This window comes from Triplophysa rosa, linkage group LG15, assembly GCF_024868665.1.
Source record: "Triplophysa rosa linkage group LG15, Trosa_1v2, whole genome shotgun sequence".
In the NCBI taxonomy this organism is placed as follows: domain Eukaryota; kingdom Metazoa; phylum Chordata; class Actinopteri; order Cypriniformes; family Nemacheilidae; genus Triplophysa; species Triplophysa rosa.
The window spans coordinates 449,589-474,000 of record NC_079904.1 but is presented as its reverse complement, the minus strand read 5'-3'; the positions used below and the strand labels follow the sequence as shown (position 1 = coordinate 474,000).

Genomic DNA, 24,412 nt, shown 5'->3' with positions numbered 1-24,412 from the left:
CAAACGCGAACAATCGCGTTCCACGCTCTTTATAACTCGCGGGAAAAGTTCATTATTTTCGCGTGAGTGACGCGATCTGACAAATATTTTCCCAGCAAACACAGAATGTTCCCCTAACGTTAGTTTTTGGTTCCCACGTTCTAAGAACTTTCTTTTTAGTTTTTTTTTTGCAACCAGAAAATAACGTTCCCAGATGGTTATTTATTGGTTATTTTTTTGCAACCAGAAAATAATGTTCTCTGATGGTTCTTTTTTGGTTATTATTTTGCAATCAGAAAATAACCAGAAAACAACGTTACCTGATGGTTCTTTTTGGTTATTATTTTGCAACCAGAAAATAACCAGAAAATAACGTTACCTGATGGTTCTTTTTGGTTATTATTTTGCAACCAGAAAATAACCAGAAAATAACGTTACCTGATGGTTCTTTTTGGTTATTATTTTGCAATCAGAAAATAACCAGAAAACAACGTTACCTGATGGTTCTTTTTGGTTATTATTTTGCAACCAGAAAATAACCAGAAAATAACGTTCCCTGATGGTTCTTTTTTGGCTATTATTTTGCAACCAGAAAATAACGTTCCCTGATGGTTCTTTTTTGGCTATTATTTTGCAACCAGAAAATAACGTTACCTGATGGTTCTTTTTTAATGGTAAAAATAGTCAAAACTGGTAAACGTCCATGTGCAAAACAGAAATTATAAGATCACATTAGCACATTATACTGACCAAATGAAATTAATAAACGTGCCCTTTAATGGCTGAAAATAATAAACTAGTTAAGCTAAATGAAAATACAATCATCTATATCCATGTGTACTTCTTTAGTGTGGTTGTCTATTACTGTATGTGTGTTGGCTCGAGCATTCTCCGCTCTGCCGCGCACTCCCGTCATTTAAAAGTGAACGGTCATTTCGTTTTACCTCACCCACTAACACATTAGTTTAGCGGTTTATTTAATTAATTAATTAATTTTTTATTTAAAAACGTACAGATTTGAGACTAAACTTATATTTTCGTGATTTTCGATTGATTTGATACATCTAAATCAACAGACCATGATGTAAGGACTGAAACTCTGCTTTAAAAATTGTGTTGAAGTGATTGGTTATTTTATTTCAATATCTATAATGTCTGATGTTGAGGTAGGCCTGTATTTTACTTATTTTAATTAGATTAGACAAGCGATGGATAAAAACACAGCATGGATGCATTCATTACTGATGTGTTGTGAGGCCAAACGGACCCGAGAAAAATATTTTAGGCTAACTTTCTGGGAACGTTCCCCTAACGTTAGTTTCTAGTTCCCAGAAAGTTTTTTTAAGGTTCGTTTTTGGTTATCTTTACGGAAATAAAACGTTAGTTTCATGGTTTCTATAACGTTAGGGAAAAACGTCCCCCTAACTTTTGTTGCCTAATGGTTAGAGAGTCGGACTCGTGACCAGAAGGTTGCCGGTTCGATTCCCAGAGCCGGTTAAATGCAGAGGTCACATTTCGGGTATGGGTCACCATATCTGACTAATACAGTAGGTCACTTCACTTAACTTAACGTAAAGAAAACTTTCCTGGAGAACCAAAAATGAACCTTAGACAATAACGTTCTGGGAACCAAAAACTAATGTTAGGGGAACGTTCTGGGAACCAAAAACTAATGTTAGGGGAACGTTCTGGGAACCAAAAATTGTTAGCTGCAACCTTCTCGGAAGACGAGATTAACGCACGTTCTCGGCAAACGCGCCGCCTCATTCGCACCGCCTGCCGCGAGTTCGCGTCTATACGCGTCTTTGTATGTAATTTACTCGCTGAACACACTTAATTCACGTTTTGTGTGTACCCAGTGTAACACCGTGTCTACACCGCACGCATCCAGTGTGGATGAAATGTAAAATATAATGGGTTCTAATGCGTTCTATTGTCTTTTGTCGCGCCGCGTCCGGTGTAGACACGGTGTGATGTTTAAAGAATTGTTGAACATAAAAATTCTCATCTTTTACTCGCCCCTCATGCCATCACACACAAATATGACACATCATCAAACATCCAAAAATATTAAAAAACAATAGAAGTCTAGAACAAGTCCCAACAAATACACCAAAACAAACTGTGTATGTGTGTGCGTCTCAGGGGATTCTGGGATATTTGCACTCTGTTCTCGTGTGTGTGTGTGTGTGTGTTTTCTCAGGGTATTCTGGGATGTGTGAATATTCACAGTGACAGGGTTTTGAGATGGGGGGTTATGTCCAACATCCCAGTGTGCAGTTGTCGTGGAGATTGAAGACTGTAAAAAAGACTCATGGGATGTTTCTCTTGGCATTGTGTCAATTGTTTCCTGCTCATTATCTCTCCTTGCCATTTGTCCTCATGTTTACGTCAACATAAAATCAGAATTGATCTAATATGTCATGATGTTCAGTTTCATCATACTACAGTAATAGTCACACAAGTCTGACACACATGACTTTAGAAATGGATGTGAGTTTTTGAATGTGATCCGAACATCTGATGCCCTCGCGCACACGTGTGACGGTGTGAATATCTTCAGTAGGTCCTCGTTTCCATTTTTACACTCAACACTTCAGAACTGTACGGATATTTACACTACATTCACCATTTCATCTATATTGAGCACAACTTCAAATACACTTTTAATGTTGGTATCAATTTGACATGGAGGTGAAGTCTTTTCCAGCAGAACTTCTGTGTTTGCTGTCGGCTTGTTTTCTAAACCCTGTCACAGTAGAATCCTTATTATTTTCCGTTGGGCCAATTGAATTCATGCAGGTAAACCTTTCTAGTAGAGTAGATGAGGATTATTGTAAGGCGAGTTTTGGGTTTGTTGTGAGGATAACGTGACGTGTGTCATGTGTTTTTAGTTTTGGTGTTTGTGTGTTAGTTTGGAGTTTCGGTCATCGAGAGGCGCAGCGGCTGAGCTGATGCTGTTTGAGTTTCATCATGAAACGTGTGTGTGTTTGACGGATGTATGACAGTGATGGATGTTTAATGATATGTTCAGAAAAACATGGATGAACCTCTGCTGCCATGGCAACAGTGATGTGATTATAATGTCACCAGAACACAGAGTCAATGTGGGTCTAGATGAAAGCTGTGTGCGTGTGCACGTGTGTGCGCTTGTTCATGTGTTTATATGTTAGTGGGGACCTAAACCTGAATACTCACCAACACATGGGGACTCGTGTCACTGTGGGGACCAAAATTGAGGTCCTCATGGGCACAAACGCTTATAAATTGTACAGAACAATATTAAAAAAAAAATCTAAAAATGCAAAAAGTGTTCTATGATCTTTAGGTTTAGGGATAGGGTTAGGGATAGGGGATAGAATATACAGTTTGTACAGTATAAAAACATTACGCCTATGGACTGTCCCCACGGAGATAATAAAACATACATGTGTGTGTGTGTGTGCGTGCACGTGTGTGTGCTCTTGTGTGCGCGCGTGTGTGTGGGATGGTAAAATGATGGTAAAATTCTTAGTCACTGGTCCACACAATATAAACTTCTCATCAATCACACAAATGTGTTTCCTTTTTTACTTCTTTTAGGTTCTGTACATTCTGTAACATGTATATGTAAAAATATACGTACGTTGTATCACTGTTAATGTAGTTTGATACTGTGGGCAAACAATAAAAAAAAAAAAAAAATCACACAATGACAAGAAAAACACTAACAACAGGCAGTTTTACAGCTTTTTTTCTGTTGAAATGTACTATTTGTTGGAGGAAAAGTATCAATTGTTTTCAGTTCAGACAGTATTTGTAGGTCTCTAGTTTCAGTAGATCATGAGATTTCACACTTGATGATGTCATCTCTCATTCTTCTCTATTGAACAGGTGCACATTCTCCCAGAGATCTCACAGCGGCTCTAGTGTTTCTGTATCAACATGTGGAATATGACGTCTATCTAACTAATCTCTCTGTCTGTCTGTGTGGTCAGGTGTGGTGGCAGTGAGACAGGATGCCGCTGGTGAAGCGCAGCATCGAGCCGCGTCACCTGTGTCACACGGCTGTGCCGCACGCCATTAAAAATGAACTGGAGTGTGTGACCAACATCTCGCTCGCCAACGTCATCCGACAGCTCAGCAGCCTCAGTCAGTAACTGGCTTTATAAAGCATCACATTACATACTGTATATGTCTCAGCGCTTTTCATTTTTACTGTGACATGTCTGCTTTTAAACCTTCTGGAACACTTCAACATGTGAATGAATTACTGTAAACACGCGTGTCTGTGTGTGTTTGCAGGTAAATATGCGGAGGATTTGTTTGGAGAGCTCTTTAATGAAGCACATTCCTTCTCCTTCCGAGTGAACGCGCTTCAGGACAGAGTCGACCGGCTGTCAATCAGTGTCACTCAACTCGACCCTAAAGAAGAGGAGTGTACGTACACACACACACAAACTCTTCATCAGACACTCTTCACACACACACACTATTCGTGCATGCACACACTCACAAGGTTTATTATCTCCGTGGGGACAGTCCATAGGCGTAATGAGTTCTATACTGTACAAACTGTATATTCTATCCCCTATCCCTAACCCAACCCCTAAACCTAAAGATCATAGAACACTTTTTGCATTTTTAGATTTTCAAAATTTATCATTCTGTACAATTTATAAGCTTTTGTGCCCATGAGGACCTCAATTTTGGTCCCCACAGTGACACGAGTCCCCATGTGTTGGTGTGCATTCAGGTTTAGGTCCCCACCGGGATATACAAACATGAACACACACACACACACACACACACACACACTCTTCATCACACACACACACTCTTCATCATGCGCGCGCAGACACACACTTGAAATACAGCCTGAGTAAGCAGCACTAGAGAACGAGACGGTTGTTATCAGCTCAAAACTCTTTCACTGACAGTTGATGTTCTGATCTCTGGTGTGTGTGCTTAAGAATGAAACTGGATAGAAGCATTATTCCCCATCACACACACGACTCCCCGTCAGCTTCTCTTCATCCGGCCACAGAGGATTTCAATTCAATAATCTCTCGGCTGACGGAGGAGCTTCTGTCTTTCGTGAAGCGTTAAAAGGCTAATAACTGTATTACTGTGGATTACTGCGATCTCCTCAGACGAGACGTGTTAACATGACAGGAAGAAGAAGAGACTTTCTGTTAGGGCTGGGTGGTATGACCAAAAATGTATATAACAGTGTTTTCCAGATTTATACTGGTTTCCCGGTACATGGCGGTATTTTTTAAACCACATTTTCTACTGATTGAGAGAGGAAATAGTGCTGTTGATTGACTTAAAATGCCCTTTCATACAGTCACGGTGACAGTGACAGTATCCCCTATAATAACTGCAAAGTTTAGACTTCTTTAACAACTGAATAGCATGCAAAGGTAAATTTGCATACATAATATTTAAGCAAATAAATAAAGAACAGGGCTCGAAATGAACTTTTTTCCTTGGAAGCACTGGTGCTCCCAACTTCAAGAGTTAAGAGCATCCACCCAGAAATTAATAGTTGACTAGTTGAAAACAAAATAGTAACAATTTACCATTAAAACATGCATGTGATGTCTGTTGTGTTTTACATAGTCACAATGGCTTCATGGTTTCCTGAAATCATATTTTTTAATCATAAAACAAAGGCTTAAATTAGATATGTGAGAGGAAAGCGATCACAGAGAAACAGTTCAAACTAAAAACACATCATATTATATGCTTATATTGAGCAGATATGAAGGGAACACGATCGTTTTTTGAAAATGTTTGTTCGTGAGTATATTTAACATAACGTAATGCGAACTTGTAATTGCTGCACTTGTGCTGCTGTTCAGCCGCGAGGTGCGCGCTCCCATTGCGACGGGAGAGAAATACGTTACGTCACCACTCACGCAAACATCCAAACGCCTCCGTTTAGCGCATGTTTATATAGAACAATGATGCTAAAGTAGTGCCGCGGCATAGAAAGACGCATTCTGTGGGAATGGCCGGTGTTGTGCCGAGAAATGCACCCACCCTCCCCACAATGGTTAGGGTGAGGATTAAGTGTTAGGGGAGGGGTTAGAATTAGCCAATCGGACAACGTGTTATTGAAGGAGGTGCATAATCTGGCAGGGGTGCATTTCTCGGCATTGAACCGGTCGCAGTGCAACAGTGAAAAGGGGCCCCACTGAAACAGTGTCACGCTGCGCCGCGTTCCGCACGTTGTTTATGCGACATACACCGGTAATGCGGCATATAACAAAAATACACACCGGTATTCGGTATGAACCGGTATATCGCCCAGCACTACTTTCTGTCTGTCTGAAATGATCAGGGCCCGTATTCTCAAAGCTTCTTAGAATCCTCTCAGAAAGATCTTAATTTAGCTTAACAACTTCTATGTAGGAGTCTTATCTTAAAAGCGATTCAGGAGCAATCTGAGAGCAAGGAAAAGACAAAAACAAAAACTTTGATTTTAGCGAGGAGGCGGGGCTGACCCATTGCGGTGTTGACACAGTCTTTTGAAGACTGTGATTGGTTGGTTGCCAGAGAAGAAGAAAAACCTTTTTTCTGTAAGGTGTCATTTTTCCTGTGTGTGCGTATACTGTATATGTATATTAAATATGTCTATTCTTTATTTTTTTATTTACCGTGCTGTTGATGTCATACTAAACGTACTTGACAGGAAATGAACAGCAACACAATAATGTTGATCACTTGACTTACAGAAGATTGGGACAGAACCAAATCGTCTCTGCTGCGTAGTTTGCATTTCGTCCAGTTGCCGAATATGTTAATGTAGTGATTACTTCTATTTCTGGCGCTGTGGCGAGATGTTAGCGTGTCTGTAATAAGATCGGTCACAAACACGATCTAATGTGTTGTCTATTAACTTCTAACTGTCGTGCATTGTGTGCGACACATTTCTTCTCCCTCGTTGCGTTTCGTCCATTTTCTCGGCTGCTAAAGAAGTCTCTTAAAAGTCCTCCTCGCTACCGCTAACAGTGTTGGACCTTAAGAGCTCTTTTAACATGCTTTGTGAATGACTTTTTCTTTACTAGGATCTTTAAGGGGAATCGCCCTCATTTCTAAGAGTTTTGTTACTAGTAGCAAGTCCTTGCACTTGAATACAGGCCTGGAACCTGTGTGCCATTTTCACTTTCATTCTTATAAACATCTCAAACATGTGTCATGAAAGGACTGCGAATGGTCTTAAACCTCTGACTGTTTGATTCACTGACACCTCACGAGAAAGAAAATCACAGATGAGATCTCTTTAATATCTCACTAGACATCAACCACATTAAATAGAGAGCAAACGCAAACATGTCCCTTGAGAAAAAGAGTACGTGTCCGTCAGAGTTTGAGAAGAGTGCCAACAATGTGTCAAACTGAGCTCAGATTCGTCTCGTCTTCGATCAAAAGATCTCAATATTATTGAAGAGCTCCATATCAACTCAAACATGTCTCATGGCATTCATTTACACCTCCAGACGCTTCGCGTGGGCGCACTCACCGTCACACGTCTCTGTGTTTCTCTCAGTGTCTCTTCAGGATATCACCATGAGAAAAGCTTTCCGCAGCTCCACCGTTCAAGATCAGCAGCTGTTCGAGCGTCAGTCTCTGCCAATCCCCATGCAGGAGACCTATGACGTGTGCGAGGAGCCGCCGCCCCTCAACATTCTCACACCCTACAGGTCAGTGCATCGGTCTGCTCAATCCTCATTGGTCGCTTTTGCGTCACATCACGTTTTAATTTTTAAAGGACAGGCGATGCGTCAAGGATCAAATATGTGTCGTTAAAGTGACTTCTGAAGAGAAAACATACGTTTCAGCTTGTTTAGCCAAACTTAAACCAAAACAAACAATCTGAGCACTAAATTGAAACATGGCGACACGTTGATAACTTGTCATCTCATTGCAAGAACCGATGAGATGTGAAGTGTCACCATATCTGAATGTAGTCTGAGTTTGTATTATTGATATTAATGTGTTAAATATGAACGTTTTTCTTCTCTCGTAAACGGCTTGATTTCAGATTTCAGAAGATTCTGTCTTCCATCTTTGCCCTGTTTATCTAGACATTCTTTAGCAGGCTGAAATTAAAACATGAAAAAATGAAGAAAAATCACTTGATCTGAGAGAGAGAATGTGAGAAATAAAACAGAAGTGACGGTGTACATCTCATTCTGAGCTCTTTTCACACCTCTTGTGTTTAACAGCTTCAGGTGACTGACAAAGAAGAAATCATTTATATATTTTTTTATATTTTGAATCTATTAAATCAATATTTCAATGTGTATGTACAGTATTTGATTTATTTAATAATAATGAGTCACACAGGGGTCATTTAAAAACATTTCAACTCATTTTAACTACGCAGTAGATTCTCTCTGTCTCCATCTGCAGTTGAAACATAGAACTGCATCACACTTTACATTTTTACATGGGTTCAATTCAGATGACATGGAACCAAGGTTATTTTAGTTTACTAAAATGAAAACGTTCCTAAATAAAATAAAATAAAATATTGACCTAAAAAGTAGTGGAAAAACTTAACTCAAGGAAAAATTGAAATGTTGCCTCAAAAATAAACTGAAGTAAGTTTAAAGCAGTAAAATTATAATAATAAACAAAAACTAAAATAAATAAAAATGAATTAATCTTATATAGAAACATTAAAAATAAACCAATAAATTATAAAATGACAAAAGCATATACCAAAATTGCTAAAACTTTAACTAAAATTAGAACAAAAACGAAAAATCTAAAAATAAAAGCTAAATGAAAATAAAATCAAAACTATAATAACTCTGCATCTAACTAACATTTCCCATTTTTTTACAAAAAAACGTACAGATGACATGCTTTAATAGATGAAATAAAGAATACTGAATAATTACATTTATTTTGGATTTGGATTTTGGATTTTGGATTCAATTTATTGTCATTGCACATGTACAAGTACAAGGCAACGAAATGTGACCTCTGCATTTAACCCATCCAGAGAGTAGTGAACACACGTACCCCCGGAGCAGTGGGCAGCTATCACTGCAGCTGCCCGGGGAGCAAGTAGGGGTCAGGTGCCTTGCTCAAGGGCACCTCAGTTGTTACCCGCCGGCCCTGGGAATCGAACCGGCAACCTTCTGGTCATGAGTCCGACTCTCTAACCATTAGGCCACAACTGCCCCTATATTTAATAATTTATATTAGCAGTGTCACAAAACATCTGTACTTACATTAACTGTGATAATTGATATTATGTTATCTGGTTGTATACTGCACATAATGTAAAAAAAACATCATTCAGAAGTATTATGTAGTATGGCACTGTGTCTGAAAATGCTTACTTGTGTGTGTAGGGATGATGGGAAGGAGGGTCTGAAGTTCTACACCAACCCATCATATTTCTTTGACCTGTGGAGAGAGAAGATGCTGCAGGACACTGAGGACAAGAGAAAAGAGAGGAGGAAACAGAAGGTAAAAGAGGGGCGGAGCTCTACACGAGGGGCTGTGGTTTATATACTAATAAACACCAATTTGACTATGCTGATGTCGTACGGTAATGTTTGGCACAGTAATAGAGTGAGCACAAACACAAAAGTAAATACACATAACACGATAAAGTAAAACTAAGAAGCACCCAAGAATAAAACAACATCAAAGCAAAAAAAGCAAACAACACAATTAATACCAAGACATCAAAAATCAACTATTAAAAGCGTTCAGATGAGCTTTAAAAGCACCAGAGGGGGCAGATCTAATGTCAGGTGGAAGCGTGTTCCACAACCTTGATTAAAGATGGTCTTACTCCCATATACAGCGCATCACAGTTACACTAACAGTCTGTCAACATTCTCTTGTGTGCGTGCGTGTGTGTGTGTGTGTTCATGTTTGTATATCCCGGTGGGGACCTAAACCTGAATACACACCAACACATGGGGACTCGTGTCACTGTGGGGACCAAAATTGAGGTCCTCATGGGCACAAAAGCTTATAAATTGTACAGAACAATATTTTTTACAAATCTAAAAATGCAAAAAGTGTTCTATGATCTTTAGGTTTAGGGATAGGGTTAGGGATAGGGGATAGAATATACAGTTTCTACAGTATAAAAACATTACGCCTATGGACTGTCCTCACGGGGATAGTCAACCAAAGCCGTGCGTGTGTGTGTGTGTGTGTGTGTGTGTGTGCGCGTGTGTGTGTGTGTGTGCGTGTGTGTGTGTGTTTTGATGTTTTCTCCATGTTATAAGTGTGACAGTGTTTGTTTGCAGTCATGATATGCCTGTGAGATTCTCTTATACTTAACTGAACTCTCAGAATCTGTCAAACAAAAATTCCTCTAGACAGACATTATTTACTGTGTTTATATAGTGTTTACAAATGAGATAAAAAACAAATGTCCTCAAAGTAAAAACATCCAGCTCACTTTTGGTCACAATAGATTGTGGAGCACACGCACGCACACACATGTTGGGTTTCCATGTTTTCTGGGGACATTCCATAGACACAATGGTTTTTATACTGTACAAACTGTATCTCATATTCCCTCCCCCTAACCCTAACAATCACACACAACTGTCTGCTCTTTTACATTTTCACTAAAGTTCATTCTGTATGATTTATAAGCTCGTTTCCTCATGGGGACAAAAAAATGTCCCCACAAGGACAAGGGTTTTGGATATTGCCATCTTTGTGTTTGTCCCCATACCGTAGGGTTTACCAGGTACACACACACTCACGCACGCACGCACACACACACACAGAGAGAGAGAGTGCTGATGTCAGCAGTAAATGAAAGTGTGCAGTGAGCAGTACACACAGAACACACTGAAGAGACAAATCCTCACATCTCACCAAGGGTTCTAATTTATTCAACTTTTCACTTATTTTCATATTTTGCACTGTTTATCTGCTTTTATACTCTACTATACATCAACAAAATCATTCTCATTGTGTGTGTGTGTGTGTACATGTGCTTCAACAATCTGTACGCGTTCATTGAGTTATTGAATTAATTTCAATTTTAGTCACAGATCACAGTTTGATGAATGATTTGACAGCAAACCGAGATCACTGGGTTTCAACTTACTTTTATTTGATAGCAACTCAGCACTGGTGAAAAAGATTCAAAGTATGACTTCAAACGCCATTTTAATCGCACGTAAACATTAAAAGCATCAAGACATTATATATTTCATCATATCAGCTCCTGTAATCTAAGCTTTTCATTCACTGATCAAGCTCTGAGGATATATTTGTGTTTAATCTGTGTCCTTTGGTTGTTTTGTGCTTTTGTTTTGTAGTTGCAGGATCTCCACATGTATGATCAGGTCTATAAATATTTAGACCTTCCCGTGCAGGTACGTGAACAGAGAAATCATGTGCTGTCGGCATGTTGAGAGACCCTGAAAACACTCGACTCGACTGTAGAATCACGACTGAAACTAGAGGAAACTGGGATCATTTTGTGTAGAATTGAAGTGATTTCCGCATGATTTTCAGCTTGACAGACATCTCAACAGCGCTCGTGCGCACACTGGGTTTGGCTGCTGATCTGGGATGTGTTTTATATTTCTCAGCTTGTGTTTGTCTGCGGAGACTCTTTAACTCGCCTGCTTTGCTATGACCACGAGCCACACTTTTACTTTTACACATTAAACCACACAAACATGGTTGCTGTAAACCAGCTGATCTGTCAGAGGGCTCGTGGGTTTGATAATAAATGTGTGCATTGAATTCTCTGTATGTCACTTTAGATAAAAGTGAAATGGTTTTACTACGGTAAATGTCCTAGATAACAGTGCTCACACATGATGTTAGGCTTTAAAGGACATTAACAAAATGAACACAACGAAAACATATCAAACGTGTGTGTGTGATCAGATGTGTGAGGATGTTTAGCTTCTTCTATAATCTCTCTTTATTTCTCTCTGTTTGTGTGTGACACTAAACTCTCGCTCACACATCTCATCACATCACAGGATTCCGCAGCACTAAACTGTGTGTGTGTGTGTGTGTGTAGCTGAAGAACATCGACAGGCCTCATGATCTAGAGAAAGTCCCGCGAGCTCCTCACGATCGTAAGAAGGATTGGCAGAAGATGGCGTTAGGGGCGGAGCTTGCTGACGATGACATGGATGACAAACACTGTGTGTGTGTGTGTGTGTAGCTGAAGAACATCGACAGGCCTCATGATCTAGAGAAAGTCCCGCGAGCTCCTCACGATCGTAAGAAGGATTGGCAGAAGATGGCGTTAGGGGCGGAGCTTGCTGACGATGACATGGATGACAAACACAAAGACACCAACGGCTCCAGGTGTGTGTGTGTCAGAAATCTCAGATTTGCAGTACGAAAATCTCTTAAAGGAAGTGATGTGACCTGCTGTCTGTCCGTCTGTGCTGCAGGCAGGTGTATATCGATCATTTGGACGGGTCGTTCTCTCTGGCGGCTTTACCGTACTCACAGATGAATGAACTTCTGAACCGGACGGGAGACAGAGCGTACGGACGCCCACATGAGCCGCCTCCTCCTCCACCCACATATCCACCTGATATCAAACCAGCCTCTGTACTCAGGTACACATACACACACACACACACACGTTTGCGCAGCTATCTTTATGAGGACATACATTGACGCAATGCGATCTCTAGCCTGTCACCCTAACCATCAGAACTACATGCCTGACCCTAACCCTGACCCTAAACCTGATTATAACCTCAACCCTAAAACCAAGTCTTCACCCTCAAACAGCCCTTTAAAGGGGTCTCTGGAAGTGAGGACCGGCCAAAATGTCCTCACTTTACTCTCCTTGTCCTCACACCGCTGGTCTACGCCTCAAACCGGTCCTCACAAATATAGATGTACAAGTACACACACGCACACACACACAAATCTGTGTAATGACATGTGTATAACAATGTAAACATGGTTTACGGGGACACTTCCTGTCCTTTTTAAAGAAAAAAAGACAAATGTTTTATGTGATATTAGGGTTAGGGGTTAGAGTTAGGGAATAGAATATACAGTTTGTTCTGTATAAAAATCATTACGTCTATGGAGAGTCCTTGTAAACCACATATGCAAGTATGTGTGTCCTCGTAAACCATGTATACAAGCACACACACACACACACACGTCTGGTTTATTATCTCCGTGGGGACAGTCCATAGGCGTAATGTTTTTATACTGTACAAACAGTATATTCTATCCCCTATCCCTAACCCTATCCCTAAACCTAAAGATCATAGAACACTTTTTGCATTTTTAGATTTAAAAAAAATATTGTTCTGTACAATTTATTAGCTTTTGTGCCCATGAGGACCTCAATTTTGGTCCCCACGGTGACACGAGTCCCCATGTGTTGGTGTGCATTCAGGTTTAGGTCCCCACCGGGATATACAAACATGAACGCACACACACACATACGCGCGCACACACCAATGCACACACCTACACACACACTCCACAAAATGTAATGCAAACCTCTCTCTCTCTTTCTGTCAGTTCCAGCTCAGGTTTCTCCGACAGCATCACGCAGTCTCCGGCACGCACGCCAGTCTTCCTCAATCCAAATGCCCCTCCCCCAGCTCCTCCGCCTTTGCCCCCGCCCCCTCCACCTCTCCCCGCCACCGCTGGCCTATCAGGTTCCAGAATGCGAAGTACAGCCCCTCTCGCCATTGCCCCCCTCCCGTCACAGCAGCCTCTTGCTATCCCCCCTGCTCCCGCCCCCCTCCAGATCGCCCCTGGTGTCCTACACCCCGCCCCCCCTCCAGTGGCTCCACCCCTTCACTCGTCACCTGCCCGCATGCTGCAGGACAAAGGCCCGCCCACCAGCGGAGATGGAGCTGTTCTGCCTCCGCCCCCTCCTCCTCCTCCTCTGCCACTGCAAGGCAACAGAAGCCCCTCCCATCCCTCAGGCACGCCCAAGATGCCCTCCTTCCCTCCGGGAGCCGTGTCTTCACCGCCCACCTATTCGGGTCACGAGGTCAAGAGGTATCCTTCCAACCTGCCGCCAATCACCGACGCCCGCAGCGTCCTATTGGAGGCCATCCGTAAAGGTGGGTGTGGCTTGACTTTCTTTTTAGAGAAATTGATTGTTTTACACATAAATGATGTCATACTTAAATCAACATCTGAGACTCTGAACGAGAAACCTGTGAGAAATAACTGACCTGTGTGTGTGTGCAGGTATTCAGTTGAGGAAGGTGGAGGAACAGAGGGAACAGGAGGCCAAACACGAGCGTGTGGGCAATGACGTGGCCACCATCCTCTCTCGCCGCATCGCCGTGGAGTACAGCGACTCTGAGGACGAATCTGAGTTTGATGAAGTCGACTGGATGGAATGACAGAAAGATCTCCGTTCAATCTCTTCAGGAAACATCAAGACTGATGTCACATGTTCCCAGAATGCTTTGCTTTCACCTTATTTCTAACCACATATTCCACCATATTCTTTCATTTTCATTCTGTCGTTAACAGCAGAGATCTCGTCAGATCAACTCAACTCCTGCTTTTCATAGTTTTAATATCAATATCATTACAGCACTTCTCACGGCTTCTCGGACGGTTCTGATGGGGGAAAACATGAAAGAATCTCAGGATGAATCTCATGGAAACTCACAAACACACCCGGGACACATTTCATTCCAAAAAAACTGAGAAGAAAAAGAAAGAAATCAAGCATATTTTAAGGCCATTAAGAATTTTTGCATTGTGACATTTTCATCATAAAATGATCAAAAAACATAATACAGTACTGTATCATATGGATTAAAACAGACAAACATTGTTTTCTTATTCTCGCCATTCAGAAGTGAGTTCTGTGGTAAATATGATCACAGCCGTGATGAAATAATGTCACAATGCAAAACTGTATGGGTCATTTTCATGAGGAGTTGAGGAGCTATTTTAAGACGTGACTGTACTTTTCAAACATTTCCTATAAGTGTCTAGTGTGATGGATCAACTGTAATTTATTCCATTTAAAAAAGTTTGCCAAAACATAAAACCAGAGATTGTCCATGACATTATGTCTCATGTTTGAAAGCTGACCGTCTGTTCGTTGATGTCCAGTCTGAATGAACTCACGTTCTCTTTTTTCTGCCTTACGGTTTTGTATAAATGTTGAGGAGTTGAATGTATTGTTCTCTGACTTCTGCCTGCATTTCCCAGCATTCGCTGTTTCTATGTTTTAAACCAGAAAAAACCAACAGAAAGAGAAGTGAAACATGATTTAAAATACTGTAAGCCGTGTAATGTATGTAACTGTTTGCTCGAATGAATAAAAACTCAACTTTAAGGTTCTGACAGTGTGACGGGATGATTACTTTACTGTAAAAACATATCTGTCAACAGAACAACTAAACAGTTTTCTGAGGACATGTATAATATATGAAGAGTTTGGTTCCAAAATGAGATGCGTCCGTGTTTAAAATTCATGTTTTTTATTGTGCGTTCCAATTAATATCAATCAAACTGCAGTTGGTGTGTTTTGATTTAAGCCACAATAACTCAAAAAATACAGCTAACTAACAGAATAAAAACATGCTAACATCATAAAAACGGAGTTATCTCATGTTGGAACCAAACTCTTCATACAGTCTACTTTATACAGACAGTAAATGGCATGTTTGTAAAAACTCGCATGATATATTTTCACAGGGATGCGTTGCAGTGTGTCAGATGGCCTGTGGGGGTCGCTGCAGCGTTACGCAATAACAACACAACGCTGATGTTCTGCATTCAATCTGTGTGACGTGTGACGAATACATTGAACAAATAAAACAGCAGAGCAGGCGTGAACAGACATAACACAGAAGCTTTAAATGTAGCTTACGTGAAGATGTGACTCACATTCAGCTCTGGTTCTCTTCTGCATGAAGTCAGATCAACACACCTCATCGAATCCCTACAGATCACAGACAGAAACAAAGATGTGCGAGGAAACATCTCACAACACAACACGACAATGTGTGTACATGTGTGTGAACTTTGCGTTTTGCACTTCTCCAACAGACCCATGTGATCACGTGAGAAACGTGTGATGCGATGGGTTTTTACGTAAGATTCACACAAAAATGTTTCAAAAACCACTCATTTCTCGTCTGATCATATGTGTTTGGTTTCATGTTGCTTCACTGTAAGGACAACAGGACACGCGCGTACAGCATTTCTATAATCCTTTAGATGAATAAAACACGCCAACACTTGAGATTTATTATAATTTGGGTTATTTCTAATGTTAAAATGAAATTGAATGTAAATGGAATGATAAAGAGCACGCGTGATGATGATATCACTGTCCATGCGTACCGTCCTAATCATATTCGAAAGTAGAATTCATATGTCCCAAATCGTAGTATGTTGAAAGTAGTATTGCAAAGATTCCCGGATGGTCTACTTCTACTTCCGGAGGAAATTCGAAACGCAGAATGATGCACACTCTGATATTATACAGATATGATCCTTGTCATGACTTTATTGCAACGTTTAAAGAAGGGTTTTCACCAGTGTGCTGTTTTTGTAAAGATAAGTCTGAAACAATTGTACCAACAGTTTTTGGTTTAGGATCTCTTTGTTGATTTTTAAGACGTTTGATAAGTTTATTAATATAACTGACAAAATGGTCTTGTTTTTGGATTGTGATGGTTCTTTGGAAATAGATAATATTCTTAAAATTCTTATTCTACTTGGAAAATACCATAAACATAAAGCAAAGTTTTTGTCAAATGTACCAAATGGTAGATTGTTTTCCACAGATATAAAGAATTTGTATGATTCTTTCATATTATTACGGAACAATAGCAAAGCTGTTAAGACATCTCGGCTACTGGATAAAATTCTTAATGTTTTAGATGTATAACTGATGTGTTTTTGTTTGGTTATTTGCATTGTGCAATTCTGTACTATTACATATTGTAATTTACCCTATTGATGAATCAAAAATAAATAAAAACGGCTGACATTACCCACAACTCACCGCGAGTAGGCGGAGTTTAGTGACGCTCCGCTGCATTAATAAATTATATAACTGATGCGTCACCAAATGAAGAAATGTAAGTATACAGTAAACATTACATAAGAAATAATCAATGAATAAATACCTTAATGGAAAGAAGAGCTGTATTTTGATGTGTGTGACAGTTATTGGCCACAATGTTGTCTAGGCAACAACGGCCACTTCCGTTTCCTGTTAGTATGTCCCAGTGTGTGAAATCTCTTTTGCCGTGCACTCAAAAGTGCCTACTATTCCAACACAAAAACACTACCTACTATTAGGGCTAGTATAAGTAACGTTAGGCGAATCGGAACGCAGAGTGTGTGTCTGTGCGCGCGCGTTGCTATGATGACTGGTCTCGCATTAGAAGTTCGTGTGGGTTGTGTGGGCAGCGCATGGCATCAAATACTGAAGAGCGAAACATTCACCGCCGACACATCAGAAACCAGAGAGACTTGAAAACAGAAGTTTCATCTCCTTTCAAAATGAAAAGCTCAGCCATGAGAGTAATAAAGTCAGAGGAGGTTATAAATGTTTGTGTCGCAGAGACTCACTGACGTGATGATGACATTTTAATAAAGGGTCACAACGCCTGCCTGCTGTTTCAACCAAACACAAACCTTCATTAGCTGTGACATCACTCACACAAGCTGACATGACCACAGTCTGACCTCCTCGTGTCCAGCGACGGTATAATCTCCACGAAGATGAAGAAACACCAGGACACATGAAACACTTTCTGAACAGATGACATGTGGAGATAAATGTGATCCTTTGTGTTCTGTTGAATCTGTCAGATTTGTAGACAACACGTCATGAAACTCAAACATGTTTCACGTGCGGCGGGGTTCAGAGCTCGAGGGTGTGTGATGCACCGCACACAGTTCTGGAATCAAGGACGTCATCCGTGAAAACTGTTCAGAGATTCAACACGTCACACAGACTTTATAACACTGTTAGCTGTTTCAGGGCATCCCCACCACCCGTGTGTGTCTGTTCAAACATGCTTCTGATAACAGTCACTTAGTGCAGGGCTCGACGTTAACGCTTGTCCGGGACAAGTGAATGTTTTGTATGGGCAAGTGAGGGAGACTTTTACGTAACAAGTAACGTAACTTGTTCTGAGTGAATGAGGTGCACAGATTAACACACTACACGAGTGATGGTCGAGGATTTGTCTGCGTCTGCACTGTATGAGGATATGAACACATGAACTTCATCCCCAGAGCTGCTTCGAGGGTTTATTTTGCATGCATTTTACTGTTTGAGAGTGAAGCTATCGTCAGACACACTACAACTCAAGCCGCGTCTCCCGTCAAAATAAAACGCCTGTTAACTTGAACACTCAAACGAAAAATACTGTAGTATTTGCTAAAGGAAATTGTATTTTTGTAGTAAATTGATAATCTGTAGTAAACACTGTAGTAAGGTTCAAAAACAGTATTGTATCTATGCATTTTACTGCAGTTTACTATAATAACACAATACTTACTTCAGTAATTTATGTGGACCAATATACGGTACCTCTATTGTTTAGTAAAAAAATAAATACACAGAATGTAGAATTTTTTTTTAGATAAACAAAAACTTATATGGCCCTAATTTACCCATCTGTATGTAAGATTAATGTCATTTGTCAGTTTCCTGTGTATTCATGTGATGAACTGCACTTGCATATTTTTTAATGATGGCAACAGACGTTTTATACTTGTGCTACAACTGTTTGGCCTCTGTAGCACCAGTGCTATGTTCAAAAAGTTAACATACAGCCCTGACACTAATAATAATTACTGCTTGCCTTTGTGCTATAGCAGTCACGGAGAGTATTAACACAGTTAGGTGGCCGCAGCGGACACTAGGTAAAACACTGAAGCAAACTAGTCCAATCAGGATCCGAAACAATTATATTGACACTTCAAATGAAATATCATTTTTTATCTTTGGACAAGTAGTATTTGTACTTGTAAATTTACTTGTCCGAAGGACAACCACATGACAACGCTTAATGTCAAGCCCTGCTTAGTGTGTGTGTGTTCATGTTTGTATATCCCGGTGAAGTGACCTATTTGTCAAGTATGGTGACCCATACCCGACACGTGACCTCTGCATTTAACCCATCCAGAGAGTAGTGAACACACGCACAGCAAGTGGTGAACACACGTACACCCGGAGCAGTGGGCAGCCATCACTGCAGGTTTAGGTTTAGGTGGGACCTAAACCTGAATGCACACAACTCATGGGGACTCGTGTCACTGTGGGGACCAAAATTGAGGTCCTCATGGGCACAAAAGCTTATAAATTGTACAGAATGATAATTTTTGAAAATCTAAAAATGCAAAAAGTGTTCTATGATCTTTAGGTTTAGGGGTTGGGTTAGGGATAGGGGATAGAATATACAGTTTGTACAGTATAGAACTCATTACACCTATGGACTGTCCCCACGGGGATAATAAACCAGACGTGTGTGTGTGTGTGTGTGTGTGTGTGTGTGTGTGTGCACAAATAAACACGTCTGCTCAGTTTTATGTCACAGCTGCAAGAAATAAGAAAACCTCGACAGAAAGAAAAGCTGGATTATGATGATTCTGTCATCATTTCTTCTCTCTCATGTGGTTTTAATCTGTATGTGACTCTCGGGTAAAACACGAGAGAAGATATTTTGAGAAACGTCTCAGTGGTTTTGTGTTCACACGATGGAAGTCAATGGAGTTCAGTGCTGTTTGATGATCAACATTCTTCAAAATATCTTCTGTTGTGTTCTGAAGAAAGAAAGAAACTCACACAGGTATGACATGACATGAGAGTGAATAAATGAGAGAATTCTTATTTTGGGCTGAACGCTGTGAACTGCAGACATGTTTTATATCTGGTGCTTCATGAGTGCCGCGTTTCAGTGACACAGATGGAAACTCTAGTTTGAGTTGTGTTACAGGAGCTCGGTGACCCAGACGACAGATCACAGATGATGTCACTGTCTGACATTCATTACTGAACTCATGACTGCAGTCAGAGGAAACAGCAGGTGCCGAACGAGACGTCAGGCTTTCGTTTGAGCCGTCAAAACCAACACGTAGCATATTATCTGTGATGATGATGTCGAAACACCGAGAGAATCCTTTAGGTTTCCATACTCACATCTGCTTTGATAAATCTCTCTCTTCACACCTTCATTCATTCACTGTCACCGTCACGAAACGGCATGAAACCAACCGTCACGTGTGGTTTCAACTCTTGGTTTATTTGTGTTCATGTATAAAACATACAGTCAGAGACAACACCAGCCCATATAAAACCCCTCACACAAGAACTCTCCAAACACGTAGGCCTACGCAATACTGCTTTGGCATGTGGAACTGTACAGTCAAGTGCAACCCGTCAGTTCTAGACAAACATTCATGATGTGTGTGGTTAGTCTTGTTCGCAGCGCTCGGAGATCGACGCACCGCTCCGGCGTCCTTCTTAAAGTGCAATGGCACTACAGTCATTTGTGTGGCGTCATCACGAGAGACGGCCGCGGAGCTACACCTCGCTGGGCGATCTGGAGCGGTGCGAGCCGGCCATCTGAAAACAGCCGCAGAAGAGCAGACAGATGGAGCGCTGGATGTCAGCGTTCCTGTAGGCGTAGATGATGGGGTTGATCATGGAGTTGTAGGTGGCGGGCAGCAGCGTGGCGTACGTGTACACCGCAGGATACTCGCGCTCTCCCACCAAACAGTAAATGGCGAAGGGCAGCCAGCTCGCCCCGAAGGTGCCCAGGATGATGGCCAGCGTGGAGACGCCCTTCTTGGTGGCCACGTAGTGCGAGGTGGTGAAGAAGTGCTGCTGGAGGGCGATCTGATGCGCGTGGCGGCACACGATCTTGCAGATCTTGAAGTACAGGCTGAGCATGAGAAGAAAGATGAGGAAAAAGGAGGCGGCCAGCAGCGTGAGGTTGGTTCGCGTGAGGGGCCGCACGATGCTGCAGGTGGACGCGTCGTCCAGACAGTTCCAGCCCAACACGGGCAGCAGCCCCAGGCACAGAGACGCGCCCCAGCTGCCCACCAGCATCAGGTGCACGTACTGCAGCGTCTTTTCCGAGAAGTACGTCAGCGCGTTGTAGAGAGACAGGTAGCGGTCGACGGTGATGGCCAGGAGGCTGCTGACGGAGGCGGTGAAGGACGCCACCAGGAAGCCCACCGTGACGAGGCTGACGGTGTCCGAGGTAATCACGTACCGAAACACGAAGTTGAGAATTAATCCAATCCCGGCGAGGAGGTCGGCCGTCGCCAGGCTGCCGATCAGAACGAACATGGGGTTCCTCAAGGTGGGCGTGTAGAAGATGATGGCCACCACGATGGCGTTCTCGCAGGCGATGACGGTGCCGGAGAGGCACAGCATGATGTCCCACGGGTTGACGTGAAACGCCAGGGCCGTGGAGGACAGCGCGATGCTCCCGTTGCCATCCAAGGCTTCGGATTCAAGCCACGTGCTGCTCTCGTTGACCGCCCCGCTTGCGTTCATTGCTCAGTAGACACCCTGTAGAGATGAGAAGAACATCTGATGAGAAATCACACGTGCCACTCTCACGCAGACCACATGTATACGAATCAGTTGAATAAAGAACAGCTGGAGTTGTCCACGGTGCTGAAATAAGTCGCGCGAACAGCTCTGGTCACGTTACGCTTCGTTTTAAGTCTGAGCAGAAACACTACAACTACTCTCTGATTCACGTGGAGAAAAATACAAATGACGAATATGCCACGTGACCCGTCCACACTGGCAAGCTTCAAATATACATCTGGCTCCATTGAGAACAACAGACGGACGTGTCCGTGCTCAACACGAAATAACGCGCAAACCTCAATTCACTTCACGATTCTCAAACAATCCACCTCAGTCTTCACGTGGACAAAGACACAAACAGTCTTTCAAAAACGTAATTTAAAGACGTGAAATTCTATCGTTTATACTCTGCACGTGCACGGAGAGAGAACGTTTCGGGCGGCGCTCTCCGCGGTGCTGAATTACGCGCTCGCAAACTGATAAACGGGCACATGCGCGCGATCGGTTTCGTACCTTTCCCCTCACATGAAGTAAAGAGCAGATGGCGGTAAAACTTTGGGATGGTGAAAGCGTCTCGGCCACGTTCTGGTGAATCCCGTATTCCTGTGTCGACTCCCGGACATGAGCGCAGAATCCGGTGCCGTGCGGTGCGCGCGGGTCGGCGGACACTTCAGCCATACGCTCGTGAATGCCGGGCGCGCGTCCGAGCAGTGGCTAATAAAGCTCGGTGACGTCAGCAGCCCGTCGCCCTTCAGCGTAGCGCTCATGAAGATATCACAGAGACAAATAACACCACAGATTCAACTGCAAACCGTGCACGCTCAGACGACACCGAGTGTAACTGCATTAGACAACAACGCACGAGCTGAACTTTAAAAAAGAACAGTTAGATAAACATTTGACAATGAAAAGATTATTTTACAATAAAACTACAGTGTTGAACATGAAGAGAAAACATGTGACGATCTGAGTGACACAGAAGAAACGGCAACCGTCTGTTAGGGATGGGCGATATTATATCGTTTGCGATATACCGGTAGAAATTCTCCACACGATAGGAATTAGTCTTTCCGCGATATAAACGATAAATTCTAGTTGATGATGTATTTCTTTGTGAGACCCATTCACAGCTCATATGTGAAGTGAAAACGGGTGTAGCGGAGGGCGGACGTGAAGCCGAGAAAGAGTTTGCACTAAAGCTCTAAATCTCGTTTAGGTTGGCACTGTAGATGCATCCGAGTTCATGTTTAGTTTCACTTTCGTTTTATTTAATTCGTTTAAGTATTCGTTGATAGTCATAATACGTTACACCACAACATTTAGTTTGGCTAAAAGCATTTATTTAAACATTCGTTAGATGTTATGCGCGCGTGCGCAAACAGTTTAGTATGATTTCTTGCCTGTTATGTACAGGATGAACGGAGCGTCCCGTGCGCAGCTCGCGCCACATGTGCTCTCACAGCGACACAGCACTGCTGCCTGTTCACATACAGTACACATGCGAGTTTGTGTTACGTTATTTTAAATACGTTTATGAGCGTATGAAAGCATGGATTATTTAATTAGATTTCTTTTATCCGCATTTCTCTGTTCTCTTTCTGTAGCGCGAGTCATAGACAGATTCAGTGTATGTTGCTGTGAGAAGAGAAGGTTCACACAGTTCAAGAGAGAGTGATTGACAGCGTGATGCGATCGATCGTTTCCGCCCAACAATAGTATATATACAGTTTAAGTATGACATGATGTGTTTATTGAGTTTAAGTTAATTACATTTTTCTTTACAACCTTTTGAAGCCGAATGTCACTATTATATTTTATATTTACACAAATAAAATACTGTAGGTATATTTTAGGAGCCGTTTGACTTGGGGTAAGTTTGACTTTTTGATGAATGTTTGTGTTTCTGAGGCTCTAGACTACATGCACTTCAGCGGTGGATGGTGTTATAGATATATCGTCATTTGTATCGTTATCGCAACAAATAGCAGCAATGAGAGTTTTAGGGCCATGTCGCCCATCCCTACTGTCTGTTTTCCATGAAAATGCAAACAAATGGAAGATGTGACAATAGTTGCGAGTAAAGGCATATTCAATGATTCTCTTTGAACAGTATGATGAGGAGCGTCACGTGAATGCATGATTATGGTAGTACTGTACGTCTGTGTATCTGGATTTTTCTGCCACAGATGTAAGATTCATTCAGCTATTGAAAGAGCTGTGAAAGGGTTTCATCTAAAGGGACTGTAAAATAGATCTCGTGAGATGAATGTTCTGTTCACAGGTCTCAGATCAGCTCATCCAGCACCTTCAGTCCTTTTTACTGTCATAGAGTGACAGCACTCGTCCTGGAACCGTCTGCCTTCTTCAACAACTGTCTCACTGTCTCTCTCATGACAGACAATTTACAGGACGTCCCTATCAGAGCAGAACACACACAGAGAGAGTGAGACAGAGTGAGTGAGAGAGAGTGAGAGAGTGTGAGAGAGAGTGAGAGAGAGGGAGAGAGAGAGAGAGAGAGAGAGAGACAGAGAGAGAGAGAGAGAGAGAGAGAGAGAGAGAGAGAGAGAGAGAGAGAGAGAGAGAGAGAGAGAGAGAGAGAGAGAGAGAGAGAGAGAGAGAGTGAGCACACGCACACACACGCACGCACACACGCACACACACACACAAGCGCACACACGCGCACACGCACACGCACACACACACACACATCACACACACACATGCGCACACACACACACACGCACGCACGCACGCACGCACGCACGCACGCACACACACACACACACACGCACACACACACAAGCGCACACACGCGCACACGCACACACACACACACACATCACACACACACATGCGCACACACACACACACACGCACGCACGCACGCACACA

General features: G+C 42.0%; 2 protein-coding genes and 1 long non-coding RNA gene across 3 annotated transcripts in view; 1 reads left to right on the top strand and 2 right to left on the bottom strand.

Moving 5' to 3' along the window:
- wasf1 (WASP family member 1) overlaps window positions 1-15,792 on the top strand; it is a 29,164-nt gene extending 13,372 nt beyond the window's left edge. Inside the window, exons 2-10 of the mRNA XM_057352540.1 lie at window positions 3,957-4,110; window positions 4,264-4,398; window positions 7,517-7,670; window positions 9,336-9,453; window positions 11,283-11,339; window positions 12,149-12,294; window positions 12,384-12,554; window positions 13,486-14,039; window positions 14,170-15,792. Coding sequence (XP_057208523.1) covers window positions 3,978-4,110; window positions 4,264-4,398; window positions 7,517-7,670; window positions 9,336-9,453; window positions 11,283-11,339; window positions 12,149-12,294; window positions 12,384-12,554; window positions 13,486-14,039; window positions 14,170-14,327 — 1,626 coding nt within the window. The 5' untranslated portion in view covers window positions 3,957-3,977 and the 3' untranslated portion in view covers window positions 14,328-15,792. The remainder of the gene's footprint in view (window positions 1-3,956; window positions 4,111-4,263; window positions 4,399-7,516; window positions 7,671-9,335; window positions 9,454-11,282; window positions 11,340-12,148; window positions 12,295-12,383; window positions 12,555-13,485; window positions 14,040-14,169) is intronic.
- Window positions 8,770-13,576, bottom strand: LOC130565631 (uncharacterized). The gene is made up of 3 exons (XR_008964398.1): window positions 13,465-13,576; window positions 9,324-9,390; window positions 8,770-9,163 (listed from the first exon to the last, which is right to left on the bottom strand). It is a non-coding gene; the product is annotated as an uncharacterized LOC130565631 (long non-coding RNA).
- Window positions 15,793-18,634: 2,842 nt separating the features above from the next.
- Window positions 18,635-24,134, bottom strand: LOC130565629 (G-protein coupled receptor 6). The gene is made up of 2 exons (XM_057352539.1): window positions 22,034-24,134; window positions 18,635-21,493 (listed from the first exon to the last, which is right to left on the bottom strand). The coding sequence occupies exon 2, from the start codon at window positions 21,476-21,478 to the stop codon at window positions 20,498-20,500; it is 981 nt and encodes a 326-aa protein (XP_057208522.1). The 5' UTR covers window positions 21,479-21,493; window positions 22,034-24,134; the 3' UTR covers window positions 18,635-20,497.
- Between the last annotated feature and the right edge of the window lie 278 nt (window positions 24,135-24,412).